The sequence below is a fragment of the Phyllostomus hastatus genome, unplaced genomic scaffold (assembly GCF_019186645.2).
Source record: "Phyllostomus hastatus isolate PE091 unplaced genomic scaffold, TTU_PhHast_1.1 phas_scaffold_78, whole genome shotgun sequence".
Taxonomy (NCBI): Eukaryota; Metazoa; Chordata; class Mammalia; order Chiroptera; family Phyllostomidae; genus Phyllostomus; species Phyllostomus hastatus.
Genome location: NW_025334041.1, coordinates 85,047,933 through 85,075,075, shown reverse-complemented (window position 1 = coordinate 85,075,075; position 27,143 = coordinate 85,047,933). Strand labels below are relative to the sequence as shown.

General features: G+C 40.7%; 2 protein-coding genes across 2 annotated transcripts; both read left to right on the top strand.

The window, feature by feature from the left end:
• Positions 1–9,388: 9,388 nt before the first annotated feature.
• On the top strand, positions 9,389–14,319 carry FAM136A (family with sequence similarity 136 member A). Its single transcript, XM_045827791.1, has 3 exons — positions 9,389–9,548; positions 10,471–10,611; positions 12,841–14,319. Exons 1-3 carry the CDS (start codon positions 9,462–9,464, stop codon positions 13,027–13,029), a joined length of 417 nt encoding a protein of 138 aa, XP_045683747.1. The 5' UTR covers positions 9,389–9,461; the 3' UTR covers positions 13,030–14,319.
• Positions 14,320–15,591: 1,272 nt separating this feature from the next.
• Positions 15,592–22,572, top strand: SNRPG (small nuclear ribonucleoprotein polypeptide G). Its single transcript, XM_045828910.1, has 4 exons — positions 15,592–15,729; positions 18,368–18,390; positions 19,054–19,178; positions 22,381–22,572. The coding sequence occupies exons 1-4, from the start codon at positions 15,698–15,700 to the stop codon at positions 22,429–22,431; spliced, it is 231 nt and encodes a 76-aa protein (XP_045684866.1). The 5' UTR covers positions 15,592–15,697; the 3' UTR covers positions 22,432–22,572.
• Positions 22,573–27,143: the final 4,571 nt, after the last annotated feature.

Sequence of the window (27,143 nt, the reverse complement as noted above, 5' to 3'; positions counted from 1 at the left end):
TAGGGATCAATAAATCCAGGAGCTAGTTCTTTGAAAAGATAAACAAAATCAACAAGCCTTTAAGCAGACTCATCAAGAAAAAAAAAAGAGAGGACCCAAATAAACACAGTAAGAAATGAAAGAGGAGACATTACAACTGATACCAGAGAAATACAAAGGATTGTAAGAAATTACCACCAAGAACTATATGCCAAGAAATTTGAAAACCTAGGTGAAATGGACAAATTTCTAGAAAAATATAATCTTCCAAAACTCAATGAAGAAGCAGCAGAAAGCCTGAACAGACCAATAACAGCTGAAGAAATTGAAGCAGTAATCAAAATACTCCCAACACACAAAAGCCCTGCACTGGATGGTTTCACAGGAGAATTCTACAAAGCATTTAAGGAAGAGCTAACCTCTATCCTTCACAGACTATTCCAAAAAATCCAAAAGGATGGAAGACTCCCAAACTCTTTTTATGAAGCCAGAATCATCCTAATCCCAAAACCAGATAAAGACACAACAAACAAAGAAAGAAAATTTCAGGCCAATATCACTGATGAACAGAGATGCTAAAATCCTCAACAAAATATTGGCAAACTGCATCCAACAATGCATGAAAAAGATCATACACCATGACCAAGTGGGATTCATCCCAGGGATACAACAATGGTACAATATTCACAAATCAGTAAATGTACTACATCACATAAACAAAAGCAAAGACAAAAATCACATGATCATATCAATAGATGCAAAAAAAAGCATTTGATAAGGTACAGCACCCATTTATGATAAAAACACTCAGCAAAGTGGGAATAGAGGGAGCATCCCTCAACCTAATAAAGGCCATATATGAGAGACCTACAGCCAACATCATACTCAATGGACAAAAACTAAAAGCTTTCCCACTAAGATCAGGAACAAGACAAGGCTGTCCACTTTCACCATTCTATTCAATACAGTATTGGAAGTCCTAGCCACAGTGATCAGACAAGAAAAAGAACCAAAAGGCATCCAAATTGGAAAGGAGGAAGCAAAACTGTCATTGTTTGCAGATGACATGATAGTGTACACAGAAAATTCCATAGACTCCACCAAAAAGCTGCTCGACCTAATAAATGAATTTGGCAAAACAGCGGGATACAAAATCAATATTCACAAATCAAAGGCATTTTTGTACACCAACAATGAAATACCAGAAACAGAAATCAGGAAAAATAAATCCCATTTGATATAGCAGCAAGAAAAATAAAATATCTAGGAATAAACCTAACCAAGGAGGTAAAAGACCTGTACTCAGAAAACTACACAACACTGAAGAAAGAAATTAAGGAAGACACAAACAAATGGAAGCATATACTATGTTCATGGATTGGAAGAATTAACATCATCAAAATATCCATATGTACAACAATTAAAATTAAGTTTTTAAAAAATGTCCATACTACCCAAAGCATTTTATAGATTCAATGTAATACCTATTAAAGTACCAGTGGAATATTTTACAGACATAGAACAAACACTTCAAAAATTTATATGGAACCATAAATGATCCCAAATAGCTACAGCAATTTTGAGAATGAAGAACAAAGTAGGAGCAATCACAATACCTGATATCAAACTGTATTACAAGCCCACTGTAATCAAAACAGTCTGGTACTGGCATAAGAACAGACACATAAATCAATGGAACAGAATAGAAAGCCCAGAAATAAACCCAAGTCTTTATGGCCAATTAATATTTCACAAAGGGGACAGAAGCATAAAATGGAGTAAAAATAGCCTCTTCAACAAATAGTTTTGGGTGATCTGAAGATCTACATGAAAAAAAAAATGAAACTTGATCACCAGCTTACACCATACACAAAAATAAATGCAAAGTGAATAAAAGACTTAAATATAAGTTGTGACACCATAAAATCCTACAGGAGAACATAGGCAGGAAAATCTCAAGTATCCCATGCAGCAATATTTTCACCAAAATGTCCCCTAGAGCAAAGGACGTAAAGGAAAGAATAAACAAATGGGATCTCATTAAAATAATAAGTTTCTGCACAGCTAAAGAAAATAGCATTAAATTTTAAAAAGAACCAACTGTATAGGAAAACATATTTGCCAATGATACCTCAGGCAAAGATTTGATCTCCAAAATATATAAAGAACTCATATGACTCCACTCTAGAAAGACAAAAAACCCAATTAAAAAATGGGCAACGGACTTGAACAGACACTTCTCCAAGGAGGCCATACAGGGTCCAGAGACATATGAAAAGATGCTCAGCATCACTAGCCATCAAAGAGATGCAAATTAAAACCACAATGAGATACCACTTCACACCAGTCAGAATGGCCATCATAAACAAATCAACAAAAAAGTGTTGGAGAGGATGTGGAGAAAAGGGAACTTTAGTGCACTGCTGTTGTGGGCTGCCCTGCCTGGTCTCAGGAAGCTGTAACCCCCCATGAGTTAGGCTGAGTGAAAGACCTCCGGACCAGGAGCCACTGAAGGAGACGAAACTTATTTCCCTGGCTTGAACAGCAGTCAATGATGGGTAACAATTCTCTTGGACAGACAATGAATCTAAGACAGACGCATTCACAAAGGAATGACAGGGACAAGACTCACAGGGCTGTGGAAATGAAGGGGTGATCAGACATCAACCCCTGCCCACTTGGCTTTGTCAAAGCCTGAGTCTTTGTTCTTAAATGTGAGAAATCCAAGTCTCCTGGCTGCCTTTGTCTTCTCTGTTAACTCAGAATAGCAGGGGTGGCCCAGACCAGAAACAGTGGACCCCCAGGGTAATCAGGCCTGGGACATAGAATATGCAAGATCCTGTGAGATCTGTTTGCTGGAGGATGTTATTATCTTGGAATTTAAAAGCACAGGCAGGAAACTTTTGGAACCTGTATCTCTTTCATATGTTAAAAACCCCAAACCTTGCCCAGAATCTCAGCAGGAGTGCTGTCCCCGCCTTTGTAAGTTGTTTACATCTTTTGATCTTTTCTGCCAGACTGTGAATCCACAAACTAAATCTGTTTTCTCAATAAAAATCTGCTTGGGTATGGACACGAGGCACTCCCCACATGAGGAGTGGCCATGGCGCCCTCCAGGAGAGAAGGTCGCCAAGGCGCTCCCCATGTGAGGAGTGGCCCTTCTGTTCCTATTCCCCCACAGGACCTGGTTGTCACTGTGTATGTTTTTAGCATGTTTCGATGAGCATCCGCAGCTGAGATGGATACTGCAAGCCAGTATCCTCCACACACTGTTGGTGGGATTGCAGACTGGTACAACCACTATGGAAAATAGCATGGAATTTTCTCAGAAAACTAAAAATGGATCTGCCTTTTGACCCAGCTATTCCACTGCTAGGATTATATCCTAAGAATCCCAAAACACCAATCCAAAAGAACCTATGCTCCCCAAAGCTCATAGCAGCACAATTTACAATAGCCAAGTGCTGGAAGCAACCTAAGTCCCCATCAGTAAATGAACAGATCAAAAAACTATGGTACATTTACACAATGGAGTACTACACAACAGAAAGAAAAAAAGAGCTCCTACCCTTTTCGACAGCAGGGATGGAACTGAAGAGCGTTACGCTAAATGAAATAAACCAGGTGGTGAAAGACAAATACCATATGATCTCACCTTTAAGTGGAACCTAATCGACAAAACAAACAAGCAAGCAAAATATAACCAGAGACATTGAAATTAAGAACAAACGGACAGTAACCAGAGGGGAGGTAGGAGGGGATAATGGCGGGGGGAAGGGTGAAGGGTTTTCAGGAACAACTATAAAAGATACATGGACAAAACCAAGGTGAGGGCTGGAATCAGGGGAGGGAGGGAGGGATGACTGGGGTAGGGGGGAGTGGTGGGGGCAAAAGGCAGACAACTGTACTTGAACAACAATGCAATTAAAAAATATAAAAAGGCTTCCGGCCAAGATGGAGGTGTAGGTAGACACACTGTGCCTCCTCCCACAATCAAAATAAGGACAACAATTTAGAAACAAAATAACAACCAGAACTGACAGAAAATTGAACTGTATGGAAGTCCAGCAACCAAGGAGTTAAAACAGACATATTCATCCAGACTGGCAGGCCGGGCAGAGTCAGGCAGCCAGGCAGAGAGGGGTTGTGGCACAAAAAGTGGTGGCACCAGGCACACAAGGCAGCAGCTGACAAACCCCGGGCATGCAAGACACCAGCAGGCAGACCCTGGACGCGCAGGCAGCAGCTGGCAGACCCTGGGCTCAGGGTGGCAATGGGAAGACCCAGGGAGGCACTGCGCACAAGGCAGCTGACTGACCGAGCAGTCCCACATTCAAGCACAGATAAACCAGGTGAAACTGGGGAACGAGACAGGCTGCTCAACCCAGGGTCCCAGTGCTGGGAAATAATGCCTCAAAACACCAATTGAAAACACCTGTGGGAGTTGAGGTGCAGGGAGAGACTCCCAGCCTCACAGGAGAGTTCATTGGAGAGACCCACAGGGTCCTAGAACATACACAAGCCCAACCACAAGGGAATCAGCACCAGAAAGGCCCAGTTTGCTAGAGGGAAGCAGCAGAAGGGACTGAAATCCAACAGAGAGCAGAGCAAGCACCATGGTTCCCTCTCAGACCTCGCCCCCACAACCCAGCAACTGGGTTGCCCTGCCCTAGTGAACACCTAAGACTCTGTCCCTCATATGTAACAAGCGCAACAAGATTAAAAAAAAATGGCCCAAACAGAAGAACATATAAAAGCCACAGAGCAAATACAACTAAGTGACGAAGAGATAGCCAACCTATCAGATGCACAGATCAAAGCACTGGTGAACAAAATGCTCACAGAATTGGTTGAATCTGGTCGCAAACTAGATGAAAAAATGAAGGCTACGCTAAGTGAAATAAAGGAAAATGCACACAGAACCAATAGTGATGAGAAGAAAACTGGTACTCAGATCAATGGAGTGGACCAGAAGGAGGAAAGAAACAACCAAACAAAAAAGAATGAAGAAACAAGAATTCCAAAAAATGAGGAGAGGCTTAGGAACCTCCAGGACATCTTTAAACGTTCCAACATCCGAATTATAGAGGTGCCAGAAGGAGAAGAGGAAGAGCAACAAGTGGAAAAGTTATTTGAACAAATAATGAAGGAGAACTTCCCCAATCTGGCAAAGGAAATAGACTTCCAGGAATTCCAGGAAGCTCAGAGAGTCCCAAAGAAGTTGGACCCAAGGAGGAACACACTAAGGCATACTATAATTACATTACCCAAGATTAAAATGAAGGAGAGAATTCTAGAAGCAGCAAGAGCTAAGGAGACAGTCACCTACAAAGGAATTCCCATCAGACTGTCAGCTGATTTCTCAAAAGAGATCTTGCAGGCAAGAAGGGACTGGAAAGAAGTATTCCAAGTCATGAAAGGCAAGGACCTACATTCAAGATTGCTCTATCCAGCAAAGCTTTCATTTAGAATGGAAGGGCAGATAAAGTGCTTCTCAGATAAGATCAAGTTAAAGGAGTTCATCATCACCAAGCCCTTACTATATGAAATGTTAAAGGGATTTATCTAAGAAAAAGAAGATGATCAAAAATAAGAACAGTAAAAGGACAGCAAACTCACAATTGTTAACAACCACACCTAAAACAAAAACAAACTAAGCAAACAACTAGAACAGGGACAAAACCACAGAAATGGAGATCACCTGGAGGGATAGCAACAGGGGAATGGGAGGAGGAGAGAAGGGGAGAAGTTACAGAAAATAAGTAGCATAGATGGTAGGGAGAAAATAGACAGGGGAGGGCAGGAATAGTATGGGAAATGTACAAGCTAAAGAACTTATGACATACGGACATGAACTAAAGGGGGGAATGTGGGTGGGAGGGGTATGCAGAGGGGAGGAGAGTGAAAGGGGAAAATGGGACAACTGTAATAGCATAATCAATAAAATACATTAAAAAAAAAAGAAGTAGTCACAGGACAAGAAGCCACTCCCAAAAGGAGATAAGGAGGAAATTACAATCCACTTCCAAAGCAGTACACATTCCTTTTGGCCAGGGCCCCTCCAGCCAGCCTTCTGTTATGGGGGTTGGAAGATCCATGTCCAGCACGACTCCACATTTAGCCTACCAGAGTTCCCATCACTCTGCACACATAAGTAATTTATGTGTAATTAATTTTAAAAGTGAAAAGGCAAGTCACCTAGTAGGAGAAAATATTTGTAACTATAACTGACATAGAACTCATTACAAGGCTATAAAATATATTCTAAAAACCAATTTTAAAAAGACCACTAATAGGGAAGTTTGCAAGAGATTTAAACAGTGTCAATTACAATAGCCCAGGCAAATAATAATAATTATTATTATAATGGTGGTCTTATCTAGGGTAATAATAGTAGGCTGGAGAGATGTGAATAGATTCAAGAGATATTTACATAATAGTAGGATGTTTATAATCATAAAGTATTTGCTGTGTTTAATATTTAATAAAATAAATATACATACAATAACCAACCAAAGCTTCAAATGTATTTTTTATTTCTTGATTTGAGAGAGAGAGAAAAGAACAAACAAGATCTCAGACCCTGAAACTTCATTTCCTATTGCCAAAGCACCAGGATACAAGTATGCAAACAAGTATCTGAACTTCCTAAAATGATATTAAAATATGATTCTACCATAATTCCCATTTGGTTTCCAAAGTCAACTGCAGTTGGACTCATTTACCATTAATGCTAAAGAATCATTCATTGCATATACACAAATTAGCAAGGCTGCATTACTCAAGGAAGTTTAAATTCATTTTAACTGGGCTCCTACCAGTAGGACTTGTTGAAGAGATAGATTCAGTCTGACATTAGGAATAAGAGGGGAAACGAAGAGTTTCTGATTGTGTTATAAAGAAGAAAGAAAACTCTCAGTGAAACATGGAGATATAGTATAAACATTAATTAAGTCATGATAGAGTTTTCTGCTTTGAAAATCTGGAGTCAGCTTACTCAGGTTGGAAGTCTAGCCACACCAATTCATGCTTCTAAATGTGCAATGTTTGGCAGGTGTCTTCGCCTCCCTAGGCCTCAGTTTTCTTCCTGAGGGGGAGAGATGTGGATAACAAAGTACTTATCTACCTCATAGAATTATTGTGGGAATTAAATGAGATAATCCATGTAAAGCTCTTAAAACAGTGCCTGACACATTGTAATTATAGCTGGTGTCACCCTGATTCCAGTGGCTGCTGGAGCCCCCTCTGGTCTGGCTTGAAGTGGAAAGGATGTCTCAAACCCTGAACGGTGGTATCCAGGGAGTTTTACCAGGACTTGGGCTAGAGAAAGCCTGGTGCTTGAAGAAAGCAGCTTTCTTTTTCTTTTTTAATTTTTATTTTCTTCAGTTACAGCTGGCATTCAATATTTTGCATTAGTTTCAGGTGTGCTGCATAGTGGTTAAACAAAGTGTTCCCCTGATATTTCTAGTGCCCACCTGGCACCATACATAGTTATTACAATAATATCAAGTACATTTCCTATGCTGTACTTTCTGTTTTCTGTATCTATGAGTCTGTTTCTGTTTTGTTTGTTCATTTATATTGTTGTTAGATTCCACAGATAAGTGAAATCATACAGTACTTGTCTTTCTCTGACTGACTTATTTCATTCAGCATAATACCCTCCAGGTCCATCCAGAAAGCAGCTTTCTTCAAAGGACTGTATGTTGAGTCAAACCTCCCCCTATCCTCAAACCAGGGTTCCCCTTCCATCTAGTGCCCAATGGCAGCAAACACATAATTTCCAATGTCAGGGCCCCTGTCTTTGTGTTCCCCGACTCCTTTTCTACTCCAGGATCCAAGTCAGCAGAATCACTTGGCTTCCCCAAAGCCTCAAGCTTTTTCACAACGTTTTATTCACAGCAGTGTCCTGTGCTTGGCATGGTATTCTCTTCACTTCTCGTGTGCTAGACAAACACCTACTCATTTCCTCTAAGAAAGCTTTCTTGAGGCACCTAAACCTCTCACCTCCTTACTTGCCCTGGACCACCCCCTACAGCACATCTCTTCCAACATTGCCTGTGTCTGCCCCTTTCAAGTTCACTGATGCTCCCCTGCGGACCCTTACCACTACCTAGCTCATGTCTCACAACAACCCAATGTGTGGGGGGGTTTTTCAATTTATTGATTTTTTTTTTAAAGAGAGAAGGAGAAACATCAATTTTGTTGTTCCACATATTTACGCATTATTTGGCTGCTTCTTGCATGTGCCCTGACCAGGGATCAAATGTGCAACCTTAGTGTATGGGACCATGCTCTAACGAACGGAGCTACCCAGCCAAGGCCCAGTACACGTTTAATATGTGAATGTGCTAGATAGTAAAGTTGAGGGTAGAAGGTAAGGCATTCCAGATAGTACTGATCCAGGAGCTCAGAAACAGCACTCTGTTGCTGGCACATAAATGCTCTATGGTCGATCGAATATCTGTAGCTTCTGCATTGCCTTTGATGCTAATAATATTTTATTAGAAATAAATGCATAAGCATACATCTACAACAAGCCAACAATTCAACTATAGAAATTACTGTTGGGTAAATGTATGTCTACAAAAGATTTGTTTAAGAATGTTCACAGTCACCATTTTATCCATAATAACTAATAACTGGGAAGGACCCAAAGGTCAACAGGGGAATGTAAAAACAAATTGTGCTGTGTCCATGTAAAGAACTACCATTTCACAACAAATAACACTCAACAACACGCCTGGATCTCAATAGCTTACGCTAGGTGATGCAGTCAGACACAAAAAGGGTACATACTGAATTACATATACGGGTGAACAAAAGATTTACATTTGTAAATATGTGAAACAGTTTATTCTTGTATTATTATTTATTAATTATTGTATTATTTTCCATACAAACAAATGTAAATCTACTTTTGCCCACCCTGTATATAAACTTCTAGAAAGGGAAAATGTAACCTTAGTGATAGAAAGCAGAAAACCTGGGATAAGAGTGAGGGCGTAGGCGGAGATGGGACAGAGAGACTGGGAAAGAGCAGGTTTATTAAAATGCATCAAGCTGTACTCCTGAGGCCTGAGCATTTTTCTGTACGTTAATTATACGTATTAAAAATACGTGTTAAGAGCTAGAAGGAAGAGAAGGCAGGGAGGAAAGGAGGGAGGTGAGGAAGAGAGGCAGTCCCATTGCGCGCGTGGTATCTGTGCAAAGATCAGGCGTAGAAGCCTTCCCCTGCGAGGAAGGTGGGTTACTCACCACCCACACTGGAAGGAGGGGAGGGGACTCCGGTAGGCGGAGAGAGCGAGCGGAAGGCGGGACAATGGCACCGCTGTGCAGTTGCTCCTCTCCGACGCCAGGCGGCAGCGGTGTGAGCAAGGGAAGAACTGGCCTTGGTGACCCGGGAAGTTGCGGCGAGGGGGCGGGCCCGGGCGCAGAATCCATGTGGGCTCCCTTTCGGCGCGGTGCACCGCGGGGTCGCCATGGCGGACTTGCAGCAGCTTCGGGTGCAGGAGGCGGTAGACTCCATGGTGAAGACTCTGGAGAAAGAGAATATCCGGAAGATGCAGGTAGCCAGGCAGGAGTCGATTGTGCGGCAACCCGGCGGCCCCACATTCTCGGTCGCTTGCCCATGTTTCCTAACCCCTTCCTGCAGCAGCCCCGCGATGTCGTGCGCAGCCGCCCCCTCCCTGCAAAACCTGGTTTGGGCGTCCTTGGGGTACCCGCGGCACCCTCGGAAGCAGGCCTTGCCCTCAGGCAGAAACTCTGGAACTTTGGCTGAGCGGATGAAATCTGTGCGTCCTCGAAATGCTCAAGGCCGTTGTCACCCACACCATCACTGGGGTGAGGGGTTTTCCCCGAGCCAGGGTTAGGGAGCCCCTGGTGCGAGGCTTTGGTCTCCCCCACCTTTCCTTTTTGCCCGGCCCCTTCTGCAGGTGGGTAGCCAGAGGCTGAAAGAGCACGGCAAAGCTAAAGGACCGGAAAGGTGAAAGTGCCCTGCCTCCTCAATGTCCAGGTCATTCGTGCCCAGTTCTTCGTGGTACAGAGCGTAGGGTATACCAACTGCTTTTATACCCTAAATGTTTTGTGTCTTTTAGTCTTGTCTCCCTAAAAGGATTGTGGATTCCTCTTGTAGTGCTCCTTGTCATTGATGGGCTACCCCCTTGTGGAATATATAGACTACTAGATTGCTGACCTGTGAACCATGTGGTATAGTCGCCTGGTTTTAAGATTTTGGCTTCATCTGACCCACCGCCACCATCCCCGTGCACATAGCCCTGTTGGTAACAATTGCATCAGAGCTAGAAGCAAGAAAGTCATGAAACACTCTGCGAGGCACTGAGGATAATTTTCCCATTCGTGGTCTTAAGGTCCTGATGTCTAGTCTAGGGAGAGGTACAGATATCTAGACGCTCCTCCCAACCCCTGTAGCACTCCATGGTCATCTTGCTGGGGCTCTCCCTACCTGACCTCCCTCTGCCCCCTCCCCAGGCCTTCATGTTCCGGTGCAGCGCTGGCTGTTGTGAGGACAGCAAGGCATCCATGCAGCAGGTGCACCAGTGCATCGAGCGCTGCCACGCGCCTCTGGCTCAAGCCCAGGCCCTGGTTACCAGGGAGTTGGAGAAGTTTCAGGTGAGGAATATCCCAGACAGAGCACTCTGGTCCTTGATGTTGCTCTTTGGTACATAACAAACATTTGCTACAAAACTGTGGGCTTCAGTGTCTTGATTCTGTTAACATTGGTGACAGTGCTGTGATCAACCAGTCTTCAGAGTTTGAAATTTTGGTAAAGTCCTGGAGACTGAGTACTGCAAATATTTCTCATAAAAACAATGAGTTACCAAGGGAGTTTATGACCAAAAACCTTATACTTTTTTTCTGTAGTTAACAGACAGAATATATATTTATATATACATATATATATATTACTATATAGTACAAAGCTTTCTAAAACACATATTCATTCTTACAATTGCAGAATCCCCAAGAAAGTGGAATAGATAGGTCTTAAAAAGATACAGAGTAGAGCAAGATCCTTTCATCATTTTGTGAACTTACCCACCAGGACTGCCCCTACTTGCTATACCCAGAGGGCAGCCCCCATGTCACTAAAGAGCAGTCATTTATATGAAGCATTATTATTGTTGCCTCCTTAGCCCTTTTGAGGTCACTAAGAGCCCCCATCTCCACTCTTATCCCTATCTGGAGCAAAGAGTAATCACAACTTCATTTTACTCTCTTCCTGTGAGTTACTTTTCTGAACTTGGAGGAAGCAGGGCCTACTTCTAGAGCAGTTTTTCATAGCCTGGGATTCTGTTCATATGGAAAAATTGTACCTAATGTGATACATTTTTATATCCTGTTATACAAAATTCTTTAAGACTACTGACAGGAATAACTTCTCTAAAATCATGGAACTCCCAAAGGTTTCTTTGTGTTTATTTTAACACCTGATTTTATAAATAGGGCCTTTGAAGTTTTGATTCTTGAATTGCTATAAAACTTGTCTCCTTCTATTCGCTTTTCAGTCCTCTCCAATCAGACTGACTCTTATACCATGCCAGAACTGCTCATGCCATTCCCCTCCACAGCCCTAAATCCAGTGGTCATTTCTCATTCCTCATCTTACTCAAGCTATCCGCATTATTCACAGAGTGGATCACTGTCCCCCTCCTTGAAACACTGTATTCAGTTGGCTACCAGGACACCCCACTTTCCTGGTTTTCTACCTCTCTCCCTAGCCATCCTTTTATGGCTTCCTTTGCTGGCTTTTTGCTTTCCAACCTCTGAACACTGGAGTGCCCAGGACTCCTTGAAACTTTTTTCTATCTAGTTCTCTAGTCTCAGTTATTATCATCTATATGACAACTCCCACATTCATAGCTCTAGACCAACTTCACTCCTGACCTCCAAATTCATATAGCCAACTGTTTCCTCAACATTCCCACTTACTTACTCTGTTGGTCTCTCTTCCCTTACTGGAATATAAGTTCTGTAAGGGAAGAACTTTTTCTGTTTCACTCATTGCTATATCCCCCATTAGAAGAGTACCTGGCACATAACCCTGACCTGTGTGGCTCAGTTGGTTGGGCATCATACCACAAAGTGAAAGGTCACAGGTTCAATTCCCGATCAGGACATATGCCTGGATTGCAGGTTCGGTCCCTAGTTGCAACAACTACAAGAGGCAACCAATCAATGTTTCACTTATTGGTATTTCTCTCACTCTCTTTCTCCCTCCCCCTCTCTCTAAAAATAAATAAATAAAATCTTTAAAAGAAGCTGAAGAAGAGCACCTGGCACATAGTAGATAGTCAAGTAATTTAGCTGAGTGTTTTTCTATAGCTAGGACAGATGTTAAATAATAATCAAGATGTTTATAAGTCTCTGTAATTGAGAAACTGGCCTTTAGTTACTTCTCACTTCCTGGAAGGGGCTTGTGTACAATTCTATCATTCACCTGCTTTCCAGTAATGCTTTGTCTGGGCCCTCCTGGTGCCACCCTCTGTTTCAATCAGGATAATCCTGGTTAACTTTTCTAGTGTCTCTTTAATTCATCAAGATAATACATGTCAAGCCAAAACACAGCAGATCCTCAAATAATGTCATTTTGTTACAACATTGACAAGATACCATAGGAACTTTTTTATATCAATTAGCTTATGGTAAATTTGGTTTCATAATACATCTTTTTGCCGCAGTTCTATGACAGCTTCATAACTCTCACATTAAGTGAACGCATTAAATAAACACATTAAGTAAAACTTAACTGTATGTAGCACAGAACCTGGTACATGTTAGGCACTTGGTAAATGAAGGCCAGCTTCTCAACCTTCTCTACCCTCTTCCTTCCTGCCATAGGACCGCCTGGCCCGATGCACCATGCATTGCAACGACAAAGCCAAAGATTCAATAGATGCAGGGAGTAAAGAGCTTCAGGTAAAGCGGCAGCTGGAGAGTTGTGTGACAAAGTGTGTGGATGACCATATGAGCCTCATTCCAACCATGACTAAGAAGATGAAGGAGTCTCTCTCATCCATTCAGATATAGAAGCCTTTGCCATTGGCCATTGTGACTGAGGGCAGGAATCTATTTAAAATGAAGAATGAGAATTTTGGTCTTTCAAGCAAAGTTTGTGAATGAAGAAATTGAGGATGGCAGCAAGGTTAAGGCATGAGTCACTTGCCTCTGAACACTGATTCTTTTATATTTTAATCCTAGAAAGTGCAATGGAAAAAACTGGTGCTAAAATTTGGGTCAGAGAGTTTTTGACAGCTTAAATTTTATGTGGCAAATGCTTACTCTGGCAGCAGGTATTTCCCTCAAACCAAGACAGAGCCCTCTGAGGTACCAACAAGCTGACAGGCTCCTCTCACCTGCCAGTGATCTGCTGGAATGTGAAGAGAGGTGTTTCTCTTTGTTGTTGACCTCCTGTTTACCATAAGCATCATCACACCATTTTTGATAAGCTGTAAAACAAAATCCATGAGGTCACTAATTTACAAAGGGAAAAACAGTTTCTGGGTATTTGTTTTCCTTGGTTTTGTTGTATATACAAGGGCATGAAGTTGATTGACATGTGGAGTTGGAAGAGGTAGTTTGGATAAGATCTTTGAAAGCTTCCTTTGGATAGCTGTTTCTATCCATCAAGATGTAGATGTGAACTTCTTAAATTCTCACACATGACATCTTTCAGCTTGGAGATCCTCCAGAAACGTAAGAGGCAATGTCATGCTGAGTATGGGAAGCAGACCTTCCTTCTCAATGGCTGCAGTGATGGGCCCTAAGTCTGTCTGCAGCAGAGTGACAGGACAATCTTGCAGTGGTACTCTACTTTGAAGGGAGAGGGGTTTTTGATTGTGCTGTATACCAATATCCAGGAATGAACAGTGAAAGAGGAACTGTTGACTACTTAATTAAGAGAGTTATGAAGCACTGGGTTTGGAAAAAACCTGGTTTTCAGGAATGAAACCTAAACCCAGTATTGCTTACTTAGCACCCTGAAATAACAGAGCCCTACTGAGACAATCCTTTGGCAACAGGAAGGTCAAGGTAGAAAAAGTAAGCAACTCAGGTGAGCTGTGGCTCCTTTAGAGCAAAGGAGCTGCCCCTTCCCACCCCCACCCCTCCACTACCAAATACCACTTTTGCCTGGGGGCTTTGCAATGTGTAGTGTTCCAACCCCAGCTCTGGCACCTTACCATTTTGATAAGGACCTTGTTATCTTTTTACCAACTTATTACTTGAAATAGTAATATAGCCATTCTGTTTGCTGTTTCAGGACTATGACACATTTTCCTAGTGGTCTGGTTTTAAAAAATAAAGTTTAATTTTCTTCCACTATTGTGTTTCGTGTATTTGGGCAGTGAATATATAACTTTCTAAGGATGCTTTTCTTTGTAATGTGTGAAATCAGTTTAAGAGGTCCAAAAGAATGAAAATTAGTTATAGGAAATGGTTTGAATACAGGACTTGTTCATTGTAAATGGGAAAAATTTCGAGGGCAAACTGGGGCACAATTACTTGAAGTCCATTAATGTCAAAGATGGAAACTATATATATCTTTAAAAAATTCAATATCTATGTCAGGTTTTTAGCTTCAGCTAAACACTAACAGCAAGAGGTAGAAAAGATAGAGCTATGACCCCTCTAGAGAATATGCAATGTCTAGGATTTTGAGTAACACGGAAATACAAAATATATTATTTTAAATCTTAACTATCATTGGTATTTCAATACAGGGGTGGGCCAAAGTAGTTTACAGTTGCTCATGAGGAAAATATAATACAAGAATAAAACTTATCTTGCATACTCACAACTGTAAATCTAATTTTGCCCACCCCTAGAGCCATTTCTGAACATCAGGAATGAATGCAATTTTGGAGAACCATTTAGTACTAAAGAGTCACCAAGGCTTTTCTATTTTAGCCCAAGCCTTCTGTAATCCCTACTGTATTTGATTCATAAATGTGGATTCCCCTGTTTTGGGTAACATAACTGGGAACAAGTCAGAAACCACTTTTTACACTTAACGCTCTTGACTTCAAAATCAGTACCTCATATTACAGAGTTTGTGTGCTGCACATAATGTTTTATGTATGGGATCAAGGTACACTTTACATTTAAGTGGGGATCTGGAGGCAGTGCTAACAAGAATAGCAAGACCGTCAGCTGGAAATGTACTTTCGGGCTCTGGATTCACATTCTTGTAAACCGAGGCCCTGTTACCCCACTCTTCGGTGCAGTGGTGACTAATTGAGTTGTTAGTGAAACCTTAAATTTAGCATAAGGTATTATGGGAATATATTCCAAAGAACTGTAAGGGTCCCACTTCCCTAGAGCTTATTTTCATTTACTATATATGAATAAGACACAACACGATCCACTAAGGTTAGGGTTTGACCGGTGTCCTTTAAAAGGTAGAGTCGGAACATTTACCGGTATCTCAACGTTGCAGAAAAGGAAATGGAATTAGGAACGCCGGGGAATCCAACCCTTCCACCCTGGCCAATCGCTGGCGACGCAACCGGAAGTTCAGGGCTTCAGGATGTCACGCTCAGGCTTCCCTAAGTATCGCGAGATGAAAGGTGAAAGCTGCTGACAATCAATTGGCTAACGAGATCGGTAACGTCAGACGCAAAACTCCGGGCTTACCTCGGGAGCGTACGCGGCCAAGAATTCCTTTTGGAGGTATCTTTGAGCTCGCTGAATAGACACCATGAGCAAAGCTCACCCCCCCGAGCTAAAAAAGTAAGTATGTGGGAAGGCCGTGGGAGCTTTTTTGTATGCTTAAAGTTCCTTAGATTCTCCTCCATTTCTGGTCAGTGCGCCTGGCGTGCGTGTTCCACTACGAGGCTGCGGAGGTCCCAGCTTGGGTCCCGCGCTTTCGGGCCTGAAACCCACGCAGACGTAGCTATTCTCCTTGGTTGGCATGGTTACTCAAGGCCGCGATGGCTCCTGTATTCAGGCCACATAACCTAGCCGAAGCTCCCGGTCCTCTTCTCTCCCGCTACCCGAAGATCTCGAGTGTCCCTCTTTGCTGACCATCTTACATAGCATCCTGTTCTACATCAGGTGGCTGGAGACTAACTCCATAATGAACTAATAATGTGGGTGAAATGGAAGTGTTTGATAGTATATGAGGTAGAAATTAAAAGCCACCTTCATCTTAAGAGTGTTTTTAGAAGTTTCTTTGAACTTTAAGTTGGAAATTCCATTCCTTTTTCTTGGTTTCTTGTACTTAATGTTATACTTGAAGGTCGTGTTATGTCTTGCTCTGTTAACAATGTTGTGTGAGAACTACTTTCCCTCGTCAATGCAAAGTAAGATATTCCTACTTTAGATAAGGCCCAGTATTTCCATGCCTCTTAAGTACGTACTTCTCCGTCTTGTTTATATCATGTAATGCCAGAATTCTGCGTGTAGTAGTTCGATGGAACAAAGGATGCAGAATTCATTTGGAGATCAATTTGTGAGGCAGCCATCAGGTCTACTTTGCCTGTGGTTAATTTATCACCATTCCATAAAGAAGTTGGACTTAAAAGTTCACATTTAATCATTTTGCACTGAAGTGCACTTTAGTATCAAAGCCACCTGTTGTGCAAAAACTATATTTTAGTTGGATCTGTTGAAGACTTAATTATTAAATCATAAGCTTCACATTAAAAATAGAAATTATTATCGTGAAAATGTTTATCTGGAAGTTATTCTTTTTTTGGTGAGCCAGTATAATCTTGTAAATATCCTCTGGATTCCTCAGAAACTTATGAAATGATAATAAATCTAACAAAAGGACCACCATTCATTACTTGTATTCTTATATTTCCTTTTTTATTCTTAACAGAGATTATTTGAGAATTTCAAAAGATCAAACTAATTTTAACACCTTTCTCTTTTCATCTCTAGAATTCATGAATTGTGAAATGCTTTCATTCCTGCTGCCAAAATGACTTTCGAATTTTTTCTTCCTTTACTTTCTCACAAATTCCATCTTCTTTTACACGTTTATACCCACCTCCTTGTTTAGCATAACTCAGTGATTCTTACCTGAGGGGATAGGGAGTTTGGCTCTACCAGCTTTTAGTGGGTAAAAGCCAGGGGTGCTGCTAAATGTTCTCCAATGCCCTGGACATCCCTCAACAGCAAAGAATTATCTGGCCCTAAATGTCAGTATGCTGAGGTTGAGATTCCCTGGCTTAACCAAATTCTCCCTCCCAGCATTGAAAAATTGTTGCCATGGTAGTCTTGCCAATGACTGATTTCTTTAGTAACTTATTGCCGTCTGCATAGTATAGTCTGGACTTGACCCAGCATTCAGGCTCATCCATATCAAATCCAAGCACCAAATTACACACACTGATATTTGAGTGCTCTGTCCTCTGGCCAAATGGAACCATTTGTGTTTGCTCAAACTTTCTCACCTGCTGTGTAACTTTGGGCAAGTTACTTGACCCTTCTGAGCCTCAGTTCCCCATCTATAAAATTGTGGTAACACTAGTAATAACTTACAAAGTTGTCATAAGGATTAAATAAGCTCATGTGTGTTACATTTGCAAAGTTTCTGTAGTAACATCCTACTAAAATAGCTTACTTTATACTTGATACATATTTTATTTCTAAGTGTGTCTTGCCATACCTTCTGTCAGGCCCCAAGTCTTAATTAATCTCTGAATTCTCCCATACTATCTTATACATTAAAATTGAATGAAATTTCTTATTTTCCACCCTGTAACTGGAAGAGGTAAAAACTTGATTTGACTGCACAGTATATTTTCATAGTGCTCTGCAGAGATGGGACTTTCTTGTTTAAATTGTTTAAGGCTTCAAAAATAGGCATTTATTTTGCTAAAATATACTTATGTGTTGAAGAATAAAGCTTAATATTAAATAAAACTATTGTCTCAAATATAAAATAAAATAGCTGTTGGATTGGATGTGCTTTGGTTACAGCTTCTGATTTCTTCACAATTTTGTTTGGTTTGAAAATAACCAAAATAATAATCAAATCTTTGTTTTTCTGTTAAAATCCAGTCCTTGAAAATTAGGTCAGTATTGAACAAGAATGTTTTTATAATTTACCTGGGGAAAAAACTCAGTATTGTTCATTAATATATTATAAACCCATTCCACTTTTACTGATTATCTTGTCCCTTCCCAAAATACTTTGCTTTGTACAAGTACAAACTGAGGTGGTGTACCACTCCCTCTTCCTTTACAACAGTGCAAGGTTTTACTGTTTTAAATTTTATTATTCCTATTGTGTAAATACAATTTTAGCAAATTATATTGAGTAGCAAATTATTATATATTGAGTATATACCTAGTTTTATGCGTGTTTATGCTTAAATTTTTTGTCAGTTATATAATCTTTATCCCTTTTCTTTTTCAGATTTATGGACAAGAAGTTATCATGTAAGTTTTATTTAATTCAGTTGCTTTTTACATATATCTTAGTATACAGTGTTTGGAGAAACTCTATAAAGATTCAGAGCACACAAAGCCTCTAATTCACATTCATTCATTAAGTAGATTTAGCAAAATCCTAACTAGACAGTTTTATTTACATAATTTTTAAAATTTAGTAAATTTCACAGTACTTCAGACACTTCATAATTCCATATAAGCCTACCCTCATTGTCACAAAATTAACAGGATTTTCCTATTTTGTGATAATTGAAAATTTATCCTTTTTTAAAAACAAAGGATATAGAACTAAAAATCTGACCCACAGTTCTTCAAGTTTGTATGGGTTAAGATCATGGCTTTAGAGATAGGTAAGCAACCTTCAGTTTGAATCCCTGCCCTGCCACACAGTAGCTGTATAACCTTGAACCAGTTATTCAAAAGTCTTTTATACATTCCAGTTCCCTCATAAAAAGGATAATTCTACATTATAGGATTCTTATAAGTTTAAATGTGGAAGTAAATATAAAGTATTTAGCCCAGTGTTTGGCATATAGTAAGGATAACGGATTATACATCTCATATACCTAGGTTTTACTCCATGTAATTTTTAGTGAATACTTGATAGTTAATGGCCAGTTTTATTTAAACTTATTTTTCCCTTTTCCATAGTGAAATTAAATGGTGGCAGACATGTCCAAGGAATCTTGCGGGGATTTGACCCCTTTATGAATCTTGTGATAGACGAATGTGTGGAGATGGCAACTAGTGGGCAGCAGAACAACATTGGAATGGTGGTAAGTGAAGATGTGAGATTTCATTTTTCATTTGGAATAGGCATTAACTTCCCTTCTGTCAAAGTCTTGAGTTAAACTGAAGTTAGGCAAATTACAGGCAAGATTAGACTTTCCATTTTCGAGTTTAACATTTTTGAGACACTCTATAGTGATATCCCAGCTACCTTTAAGTTAGATCTGAATCTCATATAGAATCCTCTGAGGTCATTGGGCTTGAAATAACTGTTGGAAATCATTTTTTCGCTTTATTCTATAATAGAATCTCACAGGCTTTATTAGAGCACTAGTGCTCCATCTTAATTGCATCTTAAAATCAAATTCGTTTGGGATGTAGTATAAAGGTTTTTTCAAGTTCTCCAGATGATCCTAATGGAAGGCAAAGAGTAACCACTGGTATAGAGCATTTACAATTATCTGTTTACTCAAAAAAACAAAAACTAGATTCTACCCCAAGCAATTGAATCTCTCTAGTGGTGTGTTGTTGTTGTTGTTGTTAAGTTAGTAATATATATGAAGGTTAAGCATATGCCTATGAATTCTCCTCAAATGACCTGGTAAAAATGCAGATCCTAATTCAGTAGGCATGGGGTGGAACCTGAGATTTTTGCATTTCTAATAAGTGTCCATTGATGCAGATCTGCCCATCCACAGATCACACTTTTATTTTTAATTGTGTATATAATTAGATAGCTTTCTGGTTTATCACACCCAAATTTAAAAGTAATGAAGCAAAGCCCTAGCTGCGTAGCTCAGTTGGTTAGAGCATTGTCCTGATACACCAAGGTTGTGGGATTGGTTTTTTGGTCAGGTCAGAGCACATAAAAGAATCAAACATTGAATATATAAATAAGTGGAACAACAAATTGGTGTCTCTCCCTCCCTCCCCTGCTTCCTCTCTAAAATCAATAAATTTAAACATAAAAGTAGTCCAGGTAAAAGTTACAAGGATGGTCATGATAATAGCCATTCACATTAGAAGAAAACAGAAACACTGAGTTCTTAATTGTAGGAGCAAGCATTGCTACATTCATTAATCCATAGTGGAATGACTGCTGAAGAATTTTTGATGTTTGCCAGCAAGACCCAGACTTTAAATCCTTCTCTTTGCCCAGCACAGGACAGTGTACCGATACCCAGTAAGTGGTAAGGCCAAGTTTCTTGGAAAAGGTGGATCAAAAAGGACAACTTAGCCCTGACAGGTGTGGCTCAGTAGTTTGGGGATCGTCCTGCAAACTGAAAGGTCGCTGTTTTGAGTCCCAGTCATGGCACATGCCTGCTCTGAGGACCGTGTCCCCAGTTGGAGGCATGCGAGAGGCAGCCAATTGATGTTTCTCTCCCTTTACCTCTCTAAAAATAAATGAATAAAATCTTGTGTTTTTTAAAGGACAACTTAGCTTCAGCAAATTGTAGAGCATAAAGACTTCTACAAGGTTATAAAAGTCCTAATTGTTAAACTTGACTTTTTACCTTACTGTTTTGGTTTGTTTTTTTGTTTTGTTTTGGTTTTGGTTTTTTTTTTGTTTTTTTTTAAGTTTGAGCAATAGAGGGGTGTAATTTTGTTTTCAATGATTTGTTCCAATTCTTGCATTACTGTTTATTTCAAATATATTTTTATTACTGCATTTTGAAAAGTTCGTGGTCAGGACTGGAAAAACAGCTTAGAGTATCTAGTTACAAGACTTCCCCCAAGTTTCATGTAAATCAACCTTCTTTTGAAGTACATTCTCCTTGAGCTTCTCTTTGAAGCTCAAGGAGAATGGCCTGGTCTATGGCCTGGTCTATGATTGCATTATGATCTGCAGTACACCGGGGGCTTTTTATACAGGGTGGGGCAAATGTAGATTTACAGTTGTTCATATGGAAAGTAATATAATAAATAATAATACAAAGATAAATTCTGTGTTTTGTGTACCCACAACTGTAAGTCTACTTTTGCCAAACCCTGCATTCACAGACCCCTGGCCTTCCAGTTTGACTTAATGTTTCTGTCCCTCTTCACCTCAGTTACCAGCCATATTGGCTGTGCTCTCGGAAGTATCCTGGCTTATCTTCATTTGTGGAATGACTGTGTCAGATACTGCTAGTCCTGGGGCCTATAAGCTCTCCACCAGTCACTTTTCTTGAACAGCATGGGTTTAAGCTGTGCAGGTCCACCTATATGTGGGTTTATTTCAATAAATACCCAGTATCCCTGGGTTTTGCATCCACATGTTCATCCGTGGGTCAAAAACTATTTTCTCTCTGTAGTTGGGAATCCATGGATGTGGAGGGCCAGCTGTATGCATTATAACACAAGGGACTTGAGCATCCATGGATTTTGATATCTGAAGGGGGTCCTGGAACCAGTGCCCCTCAAGGAATGACTGGGGAGTCAAAAGCGTGGTGGGGGTAGGGAGACAGCACCCTTAAGTCCTGTTTTGTTCAAAGGTCGACTGTGCTGGTGCCAGAACAGTGGTCATTCCCACTCTGAAATTTTCACTGGCTCATTGTTGGTTCCATGATCCCCTCCACTTTTACAGTTGGTGTTGGAGGCCTTCTAAGATTGGGTGCAAACTATCTTTGTTTCTTCTTCCCTTTATAATCTTTTACTGCAAATTAGATTCTTTTTTATCCCCAGATAATTTCCCTGTCAATATTCTACCCAATTTTCAAAACCCATCTAAAATGCCATCTTCATAAAGCCTACTTTTTGCAGCTTCCATTCTGGTTTGTTCCCTAAATGATCCTACCCCCGTAAACTAATGTGCATATTCTGTTCTACCTATTTTTCCCATTAATTTATGGATCCCTTAGGGGCAGTGATGGCCATGTTATTTGAGTCCTGCAGTTAAGGCAGTGAAATGAGTCATTGGAGACTTGGTATCTCAAAGGGATAGTTAGCCTTTGAGGCTTGAACTGACATGTTTTGTTTCTTAAGATTTTACCTATTTATTCTTAGAGGGGAAGGGAGGAAGAAAGAGAGGGAGAGAAACATCAATCAGTTGCCTCTCACCCCGGCCCGCCCCCTCAACCAGGGACCTGGCTGGCAACCCAGGCATGCGCCCTGACTGGGAATTGAACCAGCGACCTTTAGGATTGCAGGACAATGCCCAACCCACAGAGCTACCAGTTTGGGGGTGGGGGGGGTGAAAATTCTTTAATCACGATTTATAAATCTGTTAAATGATGTGTGGTCTTTTTAAGTTACTTTTCTCTTTCCCAGGTAATACGAGGCAATAGTATCATCATGTTAGAAGCCTTGGAACGAGTATAGAGAATGGCCGTGTCCACCAGAGAAACCATCTACTTCCACGTCCCCTCTCCACATCTCCCGTTTTATTACAGTATAAAAATTGAGTCTTGTACATTTTCACATTGAACTTTTGTTAAATAAATTTTTGAATTAGTCAAAAAATGCTTTCTCACATGTGTTAAACTTAAAAAATAGGGTATTAGCTCTCATTTTTTTCTTACATGAGCTATTCCTGGTTAGGATTAATTTTTTTAAGGTTTTTATGCATTAATATAGAAAAATCTATTAATTGTAGGACACTTGAACAGAGATGAAGAGTCTGCAAACCTGAGCAGGTTTCTTTTGTAATATTAACTCTGATTTTCAAAACTCTCCTAGTAATTGTGATGTCTGGCTTTCCCAGGTACATCTGCATTCCAAGTAGAGTACAACAGGAAACAGGAAGCAATGATGTTGCTGTTTATTTTGAACATAAGTGGGAAAAAATTTTGAACACAAGAGTAGAAATAGAATCCAGAGAAAAATATTCCAGTGTATTATTCCTTTGAGGTGGAGAGTAGTAATAATGCTGCCCCTAATACTTAAACTAGTTCATAAATTTTAGGATACAAAAACTGATAAAATATACTTTACACATGGCTATCATAAACCTAACCTTAAGAAACCTACCAAACAAATGCTAGGCCTGCAGTTTTTGTGATCTAGTAGAAAGCCTACAAAGTGATTTGAGCCACTTTAAAACTAGAGAATGGGGTACAAATGAGTGTGTAAGGCACTTATGAAACAACACGGGGTGGCTTGTATGTACCTAAAATGTGTACAGCAAAAAATGGATCAAACCAACTTATAAGAGTCTGTGTGAAATGCAGTACATTTTTATTATCCCAACTTTCATTTCTCCCATTTTTATTCCAATACATTTTAAATCTGCAGTGAACTTGATAGGCTTGATTTTTTGCAACCACATAGAGCTGCATTGTAGAAACAGTCTCCAGTGTGGTTCCTAGACCAGCAATATCACGTAGGGCCTTAATAGAAATGCAGACTTTGATACACCATTCCAAACATTGAGAAGTTCTGGGGGTGAGGCCCAGCAATGTTTTAGGCCCTCCAGGTGAGTCCAAAGCATACACAAGTTAGAACTGCGGCCTTGCATTCTGCCCCTGCATCGTTTTTGCCACTCTTGTGTAAAAAAAGATGAACAAGCAAGCTCAGATGGTATTTTTTTCAACCAATTTTTTAAAGAACTTTAGTACTATAATTGCATTAAAACTAACATGCTTGATATACTGATGAACTGTTTTGCTCTTTGAGGAAGCAATTTCAGATGCCCTGTTGGAAAACAAGAGTAGGTTTGATATCATGGCAACACTTTAAATTGGTGTTCTTACAAGTATAGATATATCCCATTGCAAACTAAGTCTACAGGTGATAGGAATTAAACTATTTCATTAGCATTTACCAGTCTGGCTGGCATACACATTCTCTACATGTTGTCTTCAATAAAACCACAAAAGGAAAACATTCTTTTTAAAAATAAAATTAGAAAACTGACCATTTGACAAACTAAATATCTTTAACAATACATGTTAACTTGGTTGCAGTTAGTTGAATTCAGAAGCTCTTGTTCTGTCCCTACGAGTATGAGGACGTTCATGATTTTTGTACAGTAGATGTAGAACTGGTTTTCAAGTTTGGTGGCATATTAGAATCATTTGGGTAGCTTTAAAGGCCTTCAGGTGATTTCAAAGTCCAGCCAATGTTGACAACTACCATCTTAAGATTTCAGCAGTTTCTCACTCAAAATGATGCAGTAGCTTAAGTATTTAACAGTTTGTGTGTATACTGGTTTTGATCAAGTATCGTGTCATTCTGAGTATCTTTTTTTTAATATATTTTATTGATTATGCTATTACAGTTGTCCCATTTCCCCCCTTCTCTCCCCTCCACCCTGTACCCTCTCCCACCCACGTTCCCCCCCATTTAGTTCATGTCCATGTGTCATGAGTTCTTTAGCTTCTACATTTCCCGTACTATTCTTGCCCTCCCCCTCTATTTTCAACCTACATTCTATGCTACTTATTCTCTATACCTTTTCCCCCTCTCTCCTCCTCCCACCCCCCTGCTGCTAGCCCTCCATGTGCCCTCCATTTCTGTGGTTCTGTTCCTGTTCTAGTTGTTTACTTAGTTTCGTTTTGCTTTAGGTGTGGTTGTTAATAATTGTGAGTTTGCTGTCCTTTTACTATACATGTCTTTTCTTTATCTTCTTTTCTTAGATAAGTCCCTTTAGCATTTCATAAAATAAGGGCTTGGTGATGATGAACTCCTTGAACTTGACCTTATCTAAAAAGCACTTTATCTGCCCTTCCATTCTAAATGAGAGCTTTGCTGGATAGAGCAATCTGGGGCGTAGGTCCTTGTCTTTCATGACTTGGAATATTTCTTTCCAGCCCCTTCTTGCCTGTAAGGTCTCTGGAGAAATCAGCTGACAGTCTGATGGGAACTCCTTTGTAGGTTACTGTCCCCTTATCTTTTGCTGCTTCTAGGATTCTCTCCTTCATTTTTACTTTGGCTAATGTAATTATGATGTGCCTTGGTGTGTTTCTTCTTGGGTCCAACTTCTTTGGGGCTCTCTGAGCTTCTTGGATTTCTTGGAAGACTGTTCCCTTTGCCAGATTGGGGAAGTTCTCCTTTATTATTTGTTCAAATACGTGCTCAATCTGTTGCTTTCCCCCTCCCCATTCTGGTACCCCTATAATTCGGATGTTGGAACGTTTAAAGGTGTCCTGGATGCTCTTAAGCTTTTCCTCGATTTTTTGAATTCTTATTTCATCATGCTTTCCTGCTTGATGAAATAAGATTTCCTATCTTCCTTCTGGTCCACTGTATTGTTTTGAGACTCAGATTCCTTCCTTTCACTATTGGCTCTCCTCCGCGTATCTTCCTGCATCTCTTTTATGGTAACCTGCATCCTTTCATCTAAACTGCGCCCAAAATCAACCAGTTCCGTGAGCTTTCTGATCACCAGTGTTTTGAACTGTGCATCTGATAGATTGGCTTTCTTGGTCGCTCAAAAGGATGCGTCCTGGGGGACTGATCTGTTCTGTTGGAAACATGTCTTATGTCTTTCCCTGTCTCTCCTTTTTTTTTTCCGGTCTGGTCGCTCTTGTTACGGTGGGGGCAGAGCCTTAGGTGTTCACGGGGGCTGGGCACCCCAGTCGCTAAATTGTGACGTTATACGTGGGGGCAGGGGGCGGGGGGGGCGGGGGGGCGGGGGGCGGGGGGCGGGGGGCGGGAGGGAACAATGGCGGTAGTTCCGTTCTCCTGGGCTCAGACTCTCTGGGATCCTGGGCTGCGAGCTTTGCCCTGGTCCGCAATCGCCACCTCACTGGGTCCCCCAGCTGCAGCTTGCGTACTTAGGGATCACCGCTGCATTCTTGCACCCCGGATGGCTGTCGCGCCAATTTCGGGCCAAATTTTCCCCGACCTCCGCATGCTGCCGACCTGCACCAGCCCCGCGCCCGCCCGGCTCGTCGTCTCCTACCAGTCTGGATGTACGGGTCTACTTCAACTTCTTGGCTGTCCGACTTCCTTTCAGATAAATCCTCTTTCAGTTCTGAGTGTTATTCTGAGTGTCTGTAAATTATTGTTCTCATCTTGGTTGTGCGAGGAGGTACGGTGCGTCCTCCTATTCCTCCATCTTGCCGGAAGATCATTCTGAGTATCTTATGTCAACTACTCTGGAATGATCCAGGTTGCCTCCGCTGTTACACTATCAGTGCTTCTTACTATTAAGGTTACTACTAGAGTTCTCATTGAGAGAAGTGATTCTTCACAAAATGAATCTTTGATAATGGGTTGGATTTCTTGGGGCTTTCAAGGCACTAAAAACCCTTTGGAGACATTTTAGACATCCAAATCTGATTCTCAATGTAGGTTACTCATTAGGAATTTTAAACAGCTATGATGTAAGGTCCTATCCTCAATCCATTAAATCAGAATCTGGGATGGAGAGCTGGGGGGAGTCCATCCGTATTTGTAAAAACGTCATAGGTGAAGATTTGATAACAGAGTGCCAATTTCTTCCATCAATAGCCTATATTTGATTTCATTTTAGTGGAGATTATTGTATGACATCTTAAGGCTATACTACTAAAACTTAGGAATTTCACCCCTAAAGAAAAGACAAGCAATCAAAAGAACATTCTGAAAGTCAAAGCTTCAGTCATGGGCACATTTACTTTGAAAGTGAGATACCAGCTCCCATAGTAGATTTTACTATGTGACTAAAGATCACATCCAGCTGTCAAGCACAGATGAGCTTATCCCGGACTAAAAGGTATGTCTTTTAAGTTCAAGTGTTCAGTTTAAAATGCTGTAAAGTTTTGTTCAAAATCCAGGGCCTAACCTCTAGACCTACTGAATCATAATCTCCAGTGGAGGTAGGGAATTCTGTATGTTTTACAAATTCCAGATGATTCTTACAATCAGACAAGTTTGGAAAATACTGTTGATATTAAGAGTAAAATTTTGGAGCAGGCTCTCTCTGGAGCACACCAATGCCTTTCTTCCCTCTCAGGCATGCATCTTTACTTTTCTCTCCTAAAGCCTAAAGGTCCCCAGGAGACTTGCAGCCAAAGGAAAGGTGGGCAGCAGCAGCTCATCCCAGGATAACCCACTGAACCCACTTCCAGTGACCCTTGTCTCTGACTTTTTGGTGAGCTAAGAGCTGC

Excerpts from the sequence above, each read along its gene's own strand:
- FAM136A (XM_045827791.1), top strand. The coding sequence starts at position 9,462 with ATGGCGGACTTGCAGCAGCTTCGGGTGCAGGAGGCGGTAGACTCCATG. Across the intron at positions 9,549-10,470 it reads AGAATATCCGGAAGATGCAG|GCCTTCATGTTCCGGTGCAG; the intron begins GTAGCCAGGCAG and ends CCCCCTCCCCAG. Across the intron at positions 10,612-12,840 it reads GGGAGTTGGAGAAGTTTCAG|GACCGCCTGGCCCGATGCAC; the intron begins GTGAGGAATATC and ends TTCCTGCCATAG.
- SNRPG (XM_045828910.1), top strand. The coding sequence starts at position 15,698 with ATGAGCAAAGCTCACCCCCCCGAGCTAAAAAA. Across the intron at positions 15,730-18,367 it reads CACCCCCCCGAGCTAAAAAA|ATTTATGGACAAGAAGTTAT; the intron begins GTAAGTATGTGG and ends TTTCTTTTTCAG. Across the intron at positions 18,391-19,053 it reads TATGGACAAGAAGTTATCAT|TGAAATTAAATGGTGGCAGA; the intron begins GTAAGTTTTATT and ends CCTTTTCCATAG.